General features: G+C 38.3%; 1 protein-coding gene across 3 annotated transcripts in view; it reads right to left on the bottom strand.

The window, feature by feature from the left end:
- DNAH1 (dynein axonemal heavy chain 1) overlaps positions 1-14,394 on the bottom strand; it is a 162,403-nt gene that overhangs the window by 87,189 nt on the left and 60,820 nt on the right. For all 3 annotated transcript variants that reach the window (XM_074198129.1, XM_074198130.1, XM_074198131.1), the window contains 6 exons: positions 13,920-14,118; positions 13,379-13,632; positions 12,756-12,968; positions 1,975-2,139; positions 1,280-1,401; positions 574-679 (listed from right to left, as the gene is read on the bottom strand). In XM_074198129.1, coding sequence (XP_074054230.1) covers positions 574-679; positions 1,280-1,401; positions 1,975-2,139; positions 12,756-12,968; positions 13,379-13,632; positions 13,920-14,118 — 1,059 coding nt within the window. The remainder of the gene's footprint in view (positions 1-573; positions 680-1,279; positions 1,402-1,974; positions 2,140-12,755; positions 12,969-13,378; positions 13,633-13,919; positions 14,119-14,394) is intronic.

The following is a 14,394-nucleotide window of genomic DNA, read 5'->3' as shown; positions in this document are numbered from 1 at the left end:
TCTGAGTCTCAGAGTTAGAGACAGGCAAGTCACAAGGTCAAAAGCACCAAATGTGAGAGTGAGCAGGGTTCTCAGGGCCCATTCTACCCAAACCCCACAATTTACAGATAGAGAACCAGGCCCAGAGAGGCGGAGTCATCCCTTCCAAGTCACTCATGCCCTAGAGAGGGGCAGAGCAAGAACTGGTCTATGACTCTTTTCATGCAGAGACAGAAGTAGAAGGTGGGGGCTGGGGAGGGGATAGGAGTTGGGTCTTGCTTCCTACTAGTACCTCTTATGACCAGGTTTTCCCTCCATCTCAGTACTGCACAGGGAAACCCAGATGGCTTTTTCCTATGTAAACACCAAGTTTACATCTGGGTTCCTTCCTCTCTCTTTGGTTCAGAATCCCAAAGTTCAAATGTCACCTGTTCCCCTCTGCTGTCCCTGTTGCTCGGTAAAGGATATGTGAGGAATCTATTGTCTTTTCTTCTCAACAGGGGCATTCCCCATTGTCAGGTTCTCTTGTGAGATAAAGAAAGAGAAGCCTTAGGCCGCCTAAAGAAGACCCCATCTAAAGTAAACTCTGATTACTTGAGCAATATTCTCGAAGCACTTCCGGAGATGAGGCTGGACTGCTGTGGGGTCTTTTGTCTGGGATAGGATCTCCAGCAGCTCATCATCAGACAAGAAGTAGAATCTGCAAAAGAAAAGAAAAAGGCAGAGAGAGTGAAGTAAGAGTGTTTTAGATTCCTTTGGGAACCTAAAGACACAAACTTGATGGGTGTTTAAGGCTCTACAATAGATCGCTGTTAGAAGCCTGTGGCTTTGAAAGGTCTAGAATGTTCTGACAATCCTTAGGATTGACTTCACGGAAACAAGGGATGGTCTCCAGCAAATATGGAAGTAGGAAAGCCATTCAGTATTCTAACTCCCTATTCAATTGGGTATATTTGACATCAAACCTCAAATATAAGATGTTCAAAGGGTTTCTTTTGATTTGACTAAGATCAGGAGCCTTTGTTGACCAGGTACCATCAGAAAAAGGAATCAGATCTGAAAGAGAATTCTACTTTCCTAGCCCTAGACCATGGGCTTGTCCAGAACAATTTTGTCACTGTACCCTAGGCTGGTTATGCCATGCTTAAAACAGTTAATGCCACACAACCACCTCAAGAACCTTCTTTAGGTCTCTTCAACCACATCCAGATGATTTTTAAAAACTCTGTCAACCTCATTCTGCTTGTTTCATGTTTTGCTCTCTCCTAACAAAGAAGTCAGAAGAAAAGAACCTGCTTACCTGGGAAAAGAGGCTCTCTTGGTCTCCAGGTACTCGCTCAGACCTTTCTGAACCAAGTCCAATAGTTTGTTACAGTCTCGAAGGCTGTCCAGGAGTCTTTGATCAGCACATACCTTAATCACCTGGAGGTCACAGGCACATGAAAAGCAGAAAGATAGAGGATAGTGGAATCTGGAGCAAGAGGTTAACATTGGTTTCAATTATCAGTGAAGTGGGGTTGGATTAGATGTAAATAGATGAAATGGCTTCCTTTGTTTGCTTTCAAGAGAGAATGAACCCACAGTGTGACTGCTATTAAAATCCAGGTAGAAGATAGAGATCCACTATGGCTCCCATCCAAGAGTGGGAGGCAGGGAACAGAGTAATTTCATTACAATTTATTAAATACTAAGCCCTAAAGAGTTACAAAGGAGTCTGCCCTCCTAGAGTTCACAAGGTCAGTGGTATCATAGAAGAACTAGCACACAAGTCCTTGAAAAGTCATATTTTTCCATCTTGTTTGGAGAGGTGATAGATAGTCTGTTATCCTGCATTTGGGAAAGTTGTTGCAGAGTGTCTCTGAGATAGCCTCTCACCCTTCCTAGAAGCTTCTCTATTGCTCCCTCTTATTCCCTAACCCCCACTGTGGGCTTCTACCTCTTCCACTGGACCATGTGAGAATCCATGATCCCTAGCATCCTACAAGTCAAACCTACCTCTCTGTTCTCATTGGCGTTCTTCATGATTTTCCTCCAGAGCCTTTCCATTGTCTGATACCGTTTACTTTCTATTGGCAATTGTCTATTGATATCCTCAGAGCTGAAGATGGGCTCAAGGTACAACCAAGACCGCTGGCAGGTGAGCCACTCCTCAAGTACCTCCTAGGGAAAGGAGATAATCATCCACCATCAGAGCAGGAGAACTTTTAGGAGCAATATGTAGCATCTCTGGTTATTTAAAAATCTTCCCTAAAAGTACCAAATGGAAAACTCTGTTACTCAGCTCAGAACTTAAGAATCAAAATAATATTTGTTTCAGTCCCAGCTCTAACACTTACTAACCTGGTTTTCTAAAGTAACCTTGGACAAGTCACTTGCCTTTATTGACCTTCAGTTTTCTCAATTGAAAAATGAACATAATAATTTTAAGATGATGCTGTTTTTATTCATTCATTTTCAGTCATGTCTGACTCTTTGTGATCCCATTTGAGGTCTTCTTGACAAAGATACTGGAGTAGTTTGCTGTTTTCTCCTACACTACTTCATAAATGAGAAAATTGAGGCAAACAGGATTCAATGAATTGTCCAGGGTCACACTAGTTAAACGTTGAGGCCAGATTTGAACCAAGCAATTTGAGTTTTCTTGGTTCCAAACCCAGCACTCTATCCACTATGCCACCTCATTGTGCTTTTAAGATGGTAGGCACATTATATTAAGAAATTGAAGAGACTTGAAAAATCCTTTAGGATCCCTAGGATAATTTGTGAGGAGTCAATGAAATGATTCCTATCAAGGCATCACCATGAAAGGAAAATTTCTAGGAAGATGAAGTGATAAGTCACAAGAGAGTTCATTTCTTCAATGGTCCCATAAAAAGTAACAAATGAAATATAAGAAGAAGTAAAACTTACCAAAACCCTTAAAAATAAGAAAAACCTCAAAGAGATAAATACAAGTACTGATACTCTGAAAAAATAATATAAATTATAAGAAATCCAAGGCAAAATGTCAGAGAGAAAATGTACTGAAACAGCACAAAACTATACTTTTATACAAACAAAGCAAGATGAATAATAAATCTATTGAAGAAATTAAAAGTGAAAATGAAATCGACAAAAATATCACAGTGATTTTAAAAAAGAAACAATATATTTACTAAGGAATCTCTAGACAAGATGATGTTGGAGAAACTGGGAAGTTTAAAAATATCTTTGGAGGATATAAGTAAAAAAAATCACATTTCTACAAGAGAATAAAATAGTAGAAACAACAGGGAAAAATGAATGTAAATATTACATAGTTGTCAATAGATTTTTAAGGTATATAGAAAAAGTGATGGATCTGGAGTACAGTTTGAGAGAAAATATAAGAATTACTATATTTTCCCCAAACTAGGAATTCTAAAATAATCTTATCACTCTATTTCAGGAAACCATATAAGTAGATTTAATGTATGTATTATATGTATGTATAATGTATATATGAAGAGAAGTGTCAAAAAACAAAAATTAAACATATATAGAAAAATAGCAAATCAGTAGAATCCACAGGATGTCAACAGGAATGAACCCCTAATTCAGTTCCCTTAGGTTCACAGTTAAGTTTTAAAAATATAGTAGAAAGCAGATGATATAAAGAGTCAAGAAGATATTAATCAAGAAGAAAGACCACATATCGAAAACCACACAAGAGGAATATGAGGGGGGCGGCTAGGTGGCACAGTGGATAAAGCACCAGCTTTGGAGTCAGGAGTACCTGGGTTCAAATTCAGTCTCAGACACTTAATAATTACCTAGCTGTGTGGCCTTGGGCAATGGGGTTAAGTGATTTGCCCAAGGTCACAAAGCTAGGCAATTATTAAGTGTCTGAGACCAGGTCCTCCTGACTCAGGGACCAATGCTTTATTCACTGTACCCCCCCAGCTGCCCCCATACAGTCTTTTCTTACCAAAATAAGAAATGATATTTTTGTTGTTGTTCAGTCATTTTCAATGATGTTCTACTCTGTAGGACCTTGTTTGAGATATTCTTGACAAAAATGCTGTAAGGACTTGCCATTTCCTTCTCCAGCTCATTTCACAGTTGAGGAAACTGAATCAGGGTTAAGTGACTTGCCATGGGTCACATAACTAGGAAGTGTCTAAGGATGGATTTGAACTCAGATCTTCCTGACTCCAGACACAGCACTCTATTCACCATGCCACCTAGTTGCCCTTCTGGAATGTTATATACTTAGAATTAAGAAAGAAAAGACTTAAGTACCCAAATCAACTTCTCAAAAAAGCTAAGTGAACTCATCTTTCCTTACAGATCCATCCATTTTCCACATTTCCTTATAACTGTCCAGGCTCCACCATTCTCCCAGTCACCCATCCTCTATTCTTCATGCCTTGTCACCCTCATATCTATTCCATTCTGCCTTCTTAATATCTTTTATATTTGCCTCCTTTCCTCCAACCTAGTGAAGACCCTCCTTACCTTCTATTGTAATAGATTGTTGCTTGGTCTCTGGGTCTCAAGTCTCTTTCCACTCTAATCCACTGTCCGCTCAGCTATCAAATTTATCATTCTAAAGTACAACTATGTGTGTCCGTGTCAAACTGCTTCCCTCACACCCGTTCAATAGACAATATGCTCTGTCTCTGGCTCTGGGCAGGCTCACAGGTTAGACTTTTCTCCCTCCCCATCTCCACTTTCTGCCTTCCTTGGTTTCCTTCAAGTTATAGCTAATATCCCACCTCCCAAGAGAACTCTCTTTCCTAATCCCCTCTAATGCTAGTTCTTTCCTTCTTTTGATTAATTCAATTTGTCTTGTATGTTGTTTGTCTATTCAAAGCTGTTCCCCTGTGGTCTTCCATTAGATTATGAGTACCTTGAGAGCAGGACTGTCTTTCATCTTTCTTTGCATCCCTAGCACTTAATAATGTTTGTCCTTCATTCTCAAAGAAGACCATGACATCAGAGAGATGCCATGACAAGCACATGAATTGGATTTGAGTGAGGGGGTGCTGTGCTAAGTCACTGGACTCACTTTTTCCTCAGAGCCTTCTGGGTCCAGTGGCCAGATATGAGTCAGGACAACTGGAGATGGCCCTCCATGTGAGGCAATCTTGCCCAAGGTCACACAGCTAGTAAGTGTCAAAAAGCTGGATTTGAATTCCTGTCCTCCTGATTCTAAGGCCAGTGCTCTAATCCTCTGTGCCATTTAGCTGTCCATCTCTAGCACTTAGCACAATGTCTAACACATAGGTGCTTTATTGACTAAGTGAGAAAATTAATCATTTAAAAACAACTATGGGTAAATAAAACTTTTTAAATGTCCAGGGATAAAAACCTTTGAAGTATACAAAACTTAGAGCAATTACTACTACCTTGTTAATAAAAATATAGATAGAAATAGTTCCAGAAGGATATACACATATCTATAATTTTGTATAAATATATCCATTTTAATATATATATCATTTTAAATATCTATAAATAATGAAGTCAACAGTTTCTTACACAATCCTTTTTCCTGTTCTTGTTATATTAAAATGTTTACAATATAAAAAAAATTTTAATTGTTTATTTTATTTTTAACCTTTTTCCCCCCAGCTACATGCAAAAGTAGGTTTCAACATTTACTTCTAAAACTTTTGAGTTCTAAATTCTCTTCCTTTCTTCCCACCCTACTCCCCAGCAAGTTATTTGGTGTAGGTTAAAAAATGTGTAGTCATGGGGCTGCTAGGTGGTACAGTGGATAGAGCACCTGACCTGGAGTCAGGAGTACCTGAGTTCAAATGTGACCTCAGACACTTAATAATTACCTAGCTGTGTGGCCTTGGGCAAGCCACTTAACCCCATTGTCTTGCAAAAAAAAAAAAAAACTAAAGAAAATGTAGTCATGAAAAACATTACTACAATAGCCATGTTGTAAAAGTAAACATTAACTTTCTCCCACACACAAGGAAAGAGAACCTCAAGAAAATATTCAGACAGCATCAGCTCTGCCTTTGGGATGGATAGCATTCTTTATCTTTAGTCCATAGAGAAATTGCTACAACTATTTTTTTCCCCACAGTTACTATTGCTAGCTTTATTTCCCTCAATTCTATTTTGTCCCACCTCATTTATTCTATTCTCCTTCTTTTTTTTCACCCTTTCCCTCCTCAAAAGTGTGCTGTATCTGACTACCTCTTCTACAACCTTCCCTCCTTTCTATCACCTATACCACTCCCTTCGCTTTCTCCCATCCCTTCCCTCTCCTTTTTATCTCTAGAGTAAGATAGATTTCTTTCTTTCTTTCTTTCTTTTTTGCATGGCAAATGGGGTTAAGTGGCTTGCCTAAGGCCACACAGCTAGGTAATTATTAAGTGTCTGAGACCGGATTTGAACCCAGGTGCTCCTGACTCCAGGGCCGGTGCTTTATCCACTGCGCCACCTAGCCACCCCCCTAAGATAGATTTCTATGCCAAATTTAGTGTGTATATTTTTCCCTCTCTTCCCCCTCTTCCACTCTTTACTGAAAAAAGCTTATAAAAATAAATTTTAAAAGAGAAATTTATTAGTAGGAAAGGCAAATCTTAAAAGATCTCTTGGGGCCGCTAGGTTGTACAGTGGATAAAGCACCCACCCTGGAGTCAGGAGGACCTGAGTTCAAATCCGACCCTCAGACACTTAATAATTACCTAGCTGTGTGGCCTTGCTACCTTGACCCCATTGCCTTGCAAAATCCTAAAAAAAAAAAAAAATCTCCTCCCATGTAAAACTAGAATATGGAGAATAGAAAATGGAGAATACAGAGCCAAGGATCAAGGAAGTATTATATTCAATAGCTATTTTATAACTACTACTACTTTTATAACTATTACTTTTATAACTGCTATAACTATAATTACTACCTAAATGCAGTCATTAGAGAGGGATTAAAAACAATTGGTATTGTTTTGGTTAAGTAAATGATAGAAAACTTATACCCTTAATAGCAGAAAAAGTTATGAATTATGTTTAATGGTTTGTGTTTACTTTCCCATTGGAAAAAGGATTATTTTAGTGAAATAAGGAAGATTATATTGCTTTTTTGAAGAAATGAATAATTTAGTAAAGCATGTGAAAGGATAAGCTAAATTTTCATAACTAAATTTATTGATTTATACAATGAACCTTACAATTTTTTACATCTTAAAAGTTTTTTTTTAATATGGAATAAGTATATTTGCCCCAGTTTTTATTTTATGACTTGGCATTGAATCACAAGATTTTAAAAAACATTCTTTAATTCATCATAAAACCACACTTAAAACATACATATTAAATAGACTTTTTCAAATCTAACCTCAGTTATAGCCCATAAGGTTGTTTAAACGAACTATTTTTATTCTGAACTTCAAACAACTAGGTGGCACAGTGGATCTAGAGGAGTGAACTGGAGGCAGGAAGACTTAAATTCCTGAGTTCAACTATGACCTCATATACTTAATTACTAGCTGTGTAACTATGGTCAAGTCACTTAATCCTCCACTGTACCTCCATTTCTTTACCTGTAAAATGAGTTGGAGAAAAAAATATGGCAAACCACTACTGTATTTTTGCCAAAATGGGGTCACAAAAAGTCAGACAAGACTGAAAAATGACTCGGCATTCTGAACTTATCACCTTTTACTCCAAAATGAACATTTCCATATACATAATAGCACAGACAAAAGAGGGTGGTAGATGAAACTGTATGTTTCTTTTATATACAGCTTACTTCTTTGCACATACATAATTCAATAAAAACTTTAAAAGTTATCTGATAACATCACATTGACCAAATATAACTCTGAAAGAAAGTAGAGATGAAATTTTTCTAAACAAAGGGAAAAGTTTATTCAATGGATTAAAAAACAACAAGGTGAATTACACCATGCTTAAAAGTATATTTGACAATGAGAAAATATCAATATAAAAGCTACTAGCATTTAAGTTAGCATTTATATAGAACTGTGTTGAATGCTTGACATATCTCAGAAGAAGCTATAGATGACTAGAATAAAAAAGAAACTGGTCCTGATAGTGGAATGGAAAGAATACATTTTGGTGAGAAAAGTTGAGATCATGAAGTTTTCAAATCCATAAAAACTCATCACAATCTAGGACATAATGCAGTTTTAAATAAATCCATCAAGGCAGAACTATTCAGCACCATATGTACTGTTGAAGATAAAATAAGTAAAGTAATCTACAAAGAAAATGTGACCAAAAGACCCAGGTCTTTAAGAAGCCTTAAAAGTGACTTGTTGGGGGCAACTAGGTAATGCAGTGAATAGAGTCCTGAAGTCAGGAGGACCTGAGTTCAAATCCAACCTCAGATACTTAAATAATTATCTAGCTGGCTGCCCTTGGCAGCCCCATTGCCTTGCAAAAACCTAAAAAAAAGTGACTTGTTGATTTGAGGTACCATCTCACAACTATCAGATTAATATGACAAAAAGGAAAATGATGACTGTTGTAGGAGATAGGGGAAAACTGGGACACTAATGTACTGTTGGTTGGAGTTGTGAACTAATCCAAACTTTCTGGAGAGTAGTTTGGAACTATGCTTAAAGGATTATAAAACTGTGATATCTTTTTATCCAGTAGTAGCATTGCTAGGTCTATATCCCCAAAGACATCCAAAAAAGAAAAGGGAAAAGGACCTGTTTGTACAAAAAATATTTATACCAGCTTTTTTCCCCTTGTGGTTAAGAATTGGAATTTGAGGTGATTTGGGAAATTGAGGAATGACTGAACAAGCTATGGTATAAGAATGTTACGAAGTACTATTGTTAGGTAAGAAATCATGAGTGGTTGGACTTTAGAAAAGCCTGGAAAGATTTGCATGAATTGATAGAACTAAGAGAACATTGTCCACATTAACAGCAACTTTGTCAGGTGATTAACTATGATAGATGCAGTTCCTCTCAGCAGTTCAAGGACAATCCTGAGAGACCTGCTAAGGACAATGCCATCTAAAGAAGAGCAAAGCATACTAGCTTCACATTTTAAAACTACTTTTATGTTTTTTTCTTTCTCTCGTAGCTTTTGCCCCCTTCTAAATCTTCTTTCACAACATGACTACTATAGAAATATGTTAAACACAATTGTACACATATAGGTTATATCAGATTGTTCGCTGCCGTGGAGAGGGGGAGGGAAGGGAGGGTGGGAGAAAACTTGTAAAAGGACGAATGTTGAAAACTATCTGTGCATGAAACCGAAAAAACAAAATAATTGGAAATCAAAGGGATGTCCATCAATTGAGAAATGGCTAAGCCAGCCGTGGTATATGATTATGATGGAATATTACTACGCAACAACAAATGACAAGTAGGATGATTTCAGAAAAGTCTGAAATAAGTGAAATAAGCAGAATCAGGAGAATATTATAAACAATAATGAGCAATATTGTTTGATGAAGAACGGTGAATGACTTGGCTATTCTTAGCAATACAATAATCTAAGACAATTTTCAAAGAACTAATCAAGCATATTAACAGCCTCCAGAGAAAGAAGTAATATTGTTTCAATACAGAATGAAATATGCTATTTTTTACTTTCTTTCATTCTTTTTTTATTTGAGTCTTTTTTGAGCAAAATTACTAATTTGGAAATGTTTTATATTATTGCACCTACATCTGATTGCCCACCATCTTAGGGAGAGGGGAGGAGAGGGAGGGAAGAAAGGATAGAATATAAAACTCAAAACTTAAAAAAAAAACACAAATATTAATAAGTTGAACTTGGAGTTAAAGAAATTATCTCATTTGACCTGAATGCCCCGGTAGGGTTGATGGGGATGATGTCCATGCTGCCCCAGGCCTTCAACCCTGTACTTTGTTCATTTAGATTCTATTTTAGTAAAGCACACAATAATCTATATGAGACACTATAGACACAATCACTTAAGTAATCCTTTTGAATCACATTAAATTGAGAAAAAGATGACAATGTCATTGGGATGGTGGTGGTGGTCAAGTTGTGAGAGATTTCTGAATTATTGTTAATATCCTAGACAGAATCCTGGACAGAGGCACAAAAAGGAAAGATTAGACAATATAGATCTCAAGTAAAAGTGTAGATAGGTACAAAGGGATATTAGATTTGGGCAGCTAGGTCCCACTGATGAAGTAAAATGACCAGAGTTGGTGCCATTGATGACTTACCCAGAGATGGCTGCTCAAGTAGCTATTGGAGGAAACTTCTTAGTGCCAACAAAAAAATCAAATACTCTTGCAGATGTAAGCACATCCCCATATGTGTGTATGTTTATGTGTATATATACATATATAAAAATATATATATATCTATTGATCAATTCTATTTGATCATTTTGATATGCTGCTATATTCTATTTCCCAGAATTTTATTTAATATTTTTGCATTGTTATAATGATGTTGACCTATAATTCTTTCTTTGATTTATCCTTGCTATATTTGGATTCAGAATATTTGTCAAGATCAGAATGAACAAAACTCTGAAGAATGAATTAAAATAGGCCATAAAAAACTTTCATATAAAAAGCCACCAGGACCAGATGGATTCACAAATAATTTATTAAGCATTAAAAGAACATCCCTATATATATATATATATACACACACATATATATATAAAATAGTTTATATTATATATGCATATATATATATATATATAACTGTGTAATAGATAGCATCCTTTCTAACTTGCTGAACAAGGCATGGTTCTGAATCAATATCATTAATGATACAAAACTATTAAAATGGGGGGGCGGCTAGGTGGCACAGTGGATAGAGCACTGGCCTTGGAGTCAGGAGTACCTGAGTTCAAATCCATCCTCAGACACATAATAATTACCTAGCTGTGTGGCCTTGGGCAAGCCACTTAACCCCATTGCCTTACAAAAACTTAAAAAAAATTAAAATTCCAGGAAAGAACACCATAATATATCCAAATTATCAAGTAAAATTTAAATTGAGAATGGTTCAGCATTTCAGCATTATGAATACAGAAATACAATTCACATCAATAAAAACAAGTTATTATGTTTGTCATATATCAATAGATATAGAAAATCCTTTTATAATATAGGGCACTCATCATGTTAAAAATATTTTAAAAGAATAAAAGGATTGTCATTAATATGGTAATAAGTATTAATTGGAGACTAAAAGTTAATATTACATGCAACAGAAAAGCATCAGAGGCTTTTCTATGAAAACAGTGGTAAAGCCAAGCTTTCTAAAATCACTATTACACAGTAAACTGTATTCTTCCAAATGGTCAAACATTTTTTTAAAAAAACTTCATAAAAATGAGAAAAAATAGCATCTCTCACAATTGTGAAGAGGGAGAAATTCTTAGCTATTCAAAAATAGTAGAAATTATAAGGAAACAAAATAGGAGAATTTGACAGTGGAAAGAATAGTTTTGAACTTCAGAAAACAGGTTCAAATCCCATCTCTGATGCTATTTTCTATTTTTTCCTATTTTCTCTGGGTCTCAGTTTCTTCATTTGTCTCTAAATCTATAATCCTATGATCCTATGATAAAAAGAAAGAATTCATCTCTGTCACAGACTGAGAAGAGGAGAGAGTGGGCAATAATTTCAAGGAGTTTAGGATGAAAGCAATTGGAGAAAAAAGAAGCTCATTTTGAATGTCTCCACCTTTTTTCAGTAAAGAGGAGGCTTCTTTTGAGAAATGAGCAAGAGGAAGAGATGGGGGGGATGGCTAGAATAAAGAAGAAGTTTAGAATAGCTATGGGTAATTTTTGTGGGACAGAGAGAGAATCAATTGGTGAATAATAAAGCAATACACAGTAAAAATCGGTGAATCAGAGCAATATACATAAACAGAGCATGACTATGTAAATAACAATCACAAAATTTAAAAGTCTCCCTTCTTTTCAGATATGGTTAGTATGATGTTTTGCTTGACTATACTTATTAATTCCCCCTTTAATGAGGGAAAATGAGAGGCTAGCTGGAGATGCCAAAAAGTGGCATCAATAAAATAAAAAATCAAGTTTAAAAATATACAGATGGGGTGGCTAGGTGGCACAGTAGATAGAGTTCCAGCCCTGGAGTCAGGAGAACCTGAATTCAAATCCAGTCTCAGACACATAATAATTACCTAGCTAAGTGACCTTGGGCAAGTCACTTAAACCCATTGCCTTGCAAAAAACAAACAAAAAAAATACAGACAAGAGCAAAAAAGTACAGAAATAATCACAGATTTAGAACTGGAAGAAGCCATCAAGTCCAATCCCCTCATTTTACAGAAGAGGAAACTGAGTCCAAGAGAAGTTAGGTGACTTGCCCAAAGTCACACAGTCAATACCTATTAAAGGTGAAACTGACTTTGAGGCTGGCTCTCTAGATATTGGGACACTCTACTTTTTCCATATTAATGATTACTAAGTTTATAAAAAATAATTTTTGAAGTTCTGTAAATTGCTATTATTATCTGGGAATGAAAACTGGCACTCACTGAAGCCCATTGAAGAAAGAAAAATTAAGGAAGGGAGGAAAGAAGGAAGGAAGGATGGGAGGAAGGGAGGAAAAAATTCTTTTTATAGTATCTATTGTATCAAACACTTTTATAAATATTACCTTCATTGGGTAGTATCCTCATTTTACAATTTAAAAAACTGAGGCAGCCAGCAATCAAATTACTTGCCTGGGGAGGCAGGGAGTTGTCACAACTACTTAGGTGTCTGAGGTTGAATATGAACACAGACCTATCCTAGCTATAGGCCTGTTCTCTGGGTGGAGGGGAGGGGAGGGACTCGGCCTTACCTGGGTTAGTTTCAACTTGGTTTCCCAGGTGTTGATTCTAAGCTCAAATGGTTTCTTGAATGGTGAGAAAGACATGCTCTGGGTCATGACTATGTGGTCGTCGAGGAGCTGAGAAGCCTCATCGGGGCTCTTCAGAATAAATGTCTCCGTCTCTTTGTATGGCAGCACGTTAAACAGAACAGACAACCATTCCTTCTCCATTTTGTCCAGGGCCTGCAAGTGGAAAGGCATTAACTGAGTGGAAGCCCCACCATACATGGAGTGCCTCCACCCCTCATCCTCCTTTGCTGTGACTCTGGCTCCGGCCATTCTGGTCGGTGGCAGGCAACCCCAGTCCAAGGAGGGGGCAGGCCTGTCTTCATCTACCCTCAGGTCTGACCCTAAGAGTCTTCCCTCCTTGGATGAATTGACCCATCAGTGCTGGTAACCTCCTCACAACCTCTCAGAGTTGGCCCCCTGTAAAGGTTGCCTTGCCTAACTCACTCCTAGATGAAGTCCTCTGGGCAGAGAGCTGGTTTCCTCCAAGGGCAGATTCACTGCTCGAGATTGGCTTGGCTGCTCAGGGGACTTTACCCCCCAGGGGTCCCCTGTTCTTGTAACTGGCCCAGGGCCAGTCTGCACACCTGCTCAATAGCGTACTCCTTGCCTGCCACTTCTGCCACTTTGCCAATGGCCTCGATGTGATCTTGTAGATTCATTTCCAGACACTTTGCAAAGGTGAGGTTGGCCTTGGGCTTGATGTTCATCTTGATATCCTCAGAGAGCATCTCCCAGTGTCGGTTCCTCATGCCAGGGTTGCGCAAGCCCTGGATCAGCGGGATATAGGGCTTGAAATCCTCCACTCGGCTCCGGATATCCAAAGCTACATCCTGGCAGCCTGGAGAGAGAAGGGAGACCATGGATGTTAGGAGCCAGGGCGAGGCCCTGGTACAGTCCAGCTCACCACTGCTGCCTGCCCTGGGGGCTTGCCCACTCTGGACGAGGCCCTGGGCACAGCCCTACTCACCATTGCTGCCCACCCTGCAGGTTGCCCACTCCAGACATGTCCTTGGGCACAGCCCCCCTCAACACTGCTGCCCACCCTGAAGACTTGGCCACTCCTCCCCTTCAGGCACAAATAAGAGGAAGCTGCCCGTGTGAGTCTGACTAGAGCCCAGGCATCACCTGGGATATCTTTGAATTGCTTCACACACTTGTGCATTGTCTTGAAGGCTTCAATCACACTCTTCTCCAGCTGCTCAGCATCAATGGCAGACAGAGGGTCGTTCATCCAGCTCTCTGAGGAACGCAACCAGTCAGAAGCTGTGGTCCACAGGTCACAGTAAGGCTGGAAATCCTTGACCATCTTGTAAAGCTTGTCATACTGAAGAAGAGAGAAGAGAATGGTCTCAGGGGCCCACTCATATTAACTACCACCAGAGGCTTGTTCTGTAGGGAAAGCCCAAGGTCTCAAGGAGTTCCACCTGCTCTGGCCAGATGACCCAGAGTCCTGGATCTATAAAGATGTGAACAGACAGTACTAGACCCTGTCGAGTTGTTGACAGCCCCCACAGGAAGCCCTGGGGAAGGTGAAAAAAATCCCCATTATTCATGTTGCCCAGACCCAACTGAGGCCCTATGGCTCCAATGAGAGGAGTTG

The sequence above is a fragment of the Macrotis lagotis genome, chromosome 8 (assembly GCF_037893015.1).
Source record: "Macrotis lagotis isolate mMagLag1 chromosome 8, bilby.v1.9.chrom.fasta, whole genome shotgun sequence".
Taxonomy (NCBI): Eukaryota; Metazoa; Chordata; class Mammalia; order Peramelemorphia; family Peramelidae; genus Macrotis; species Macrotis lagotis.
This window is presented reverse-complemented; position numbering and strand designations above follow the sequence as displayed.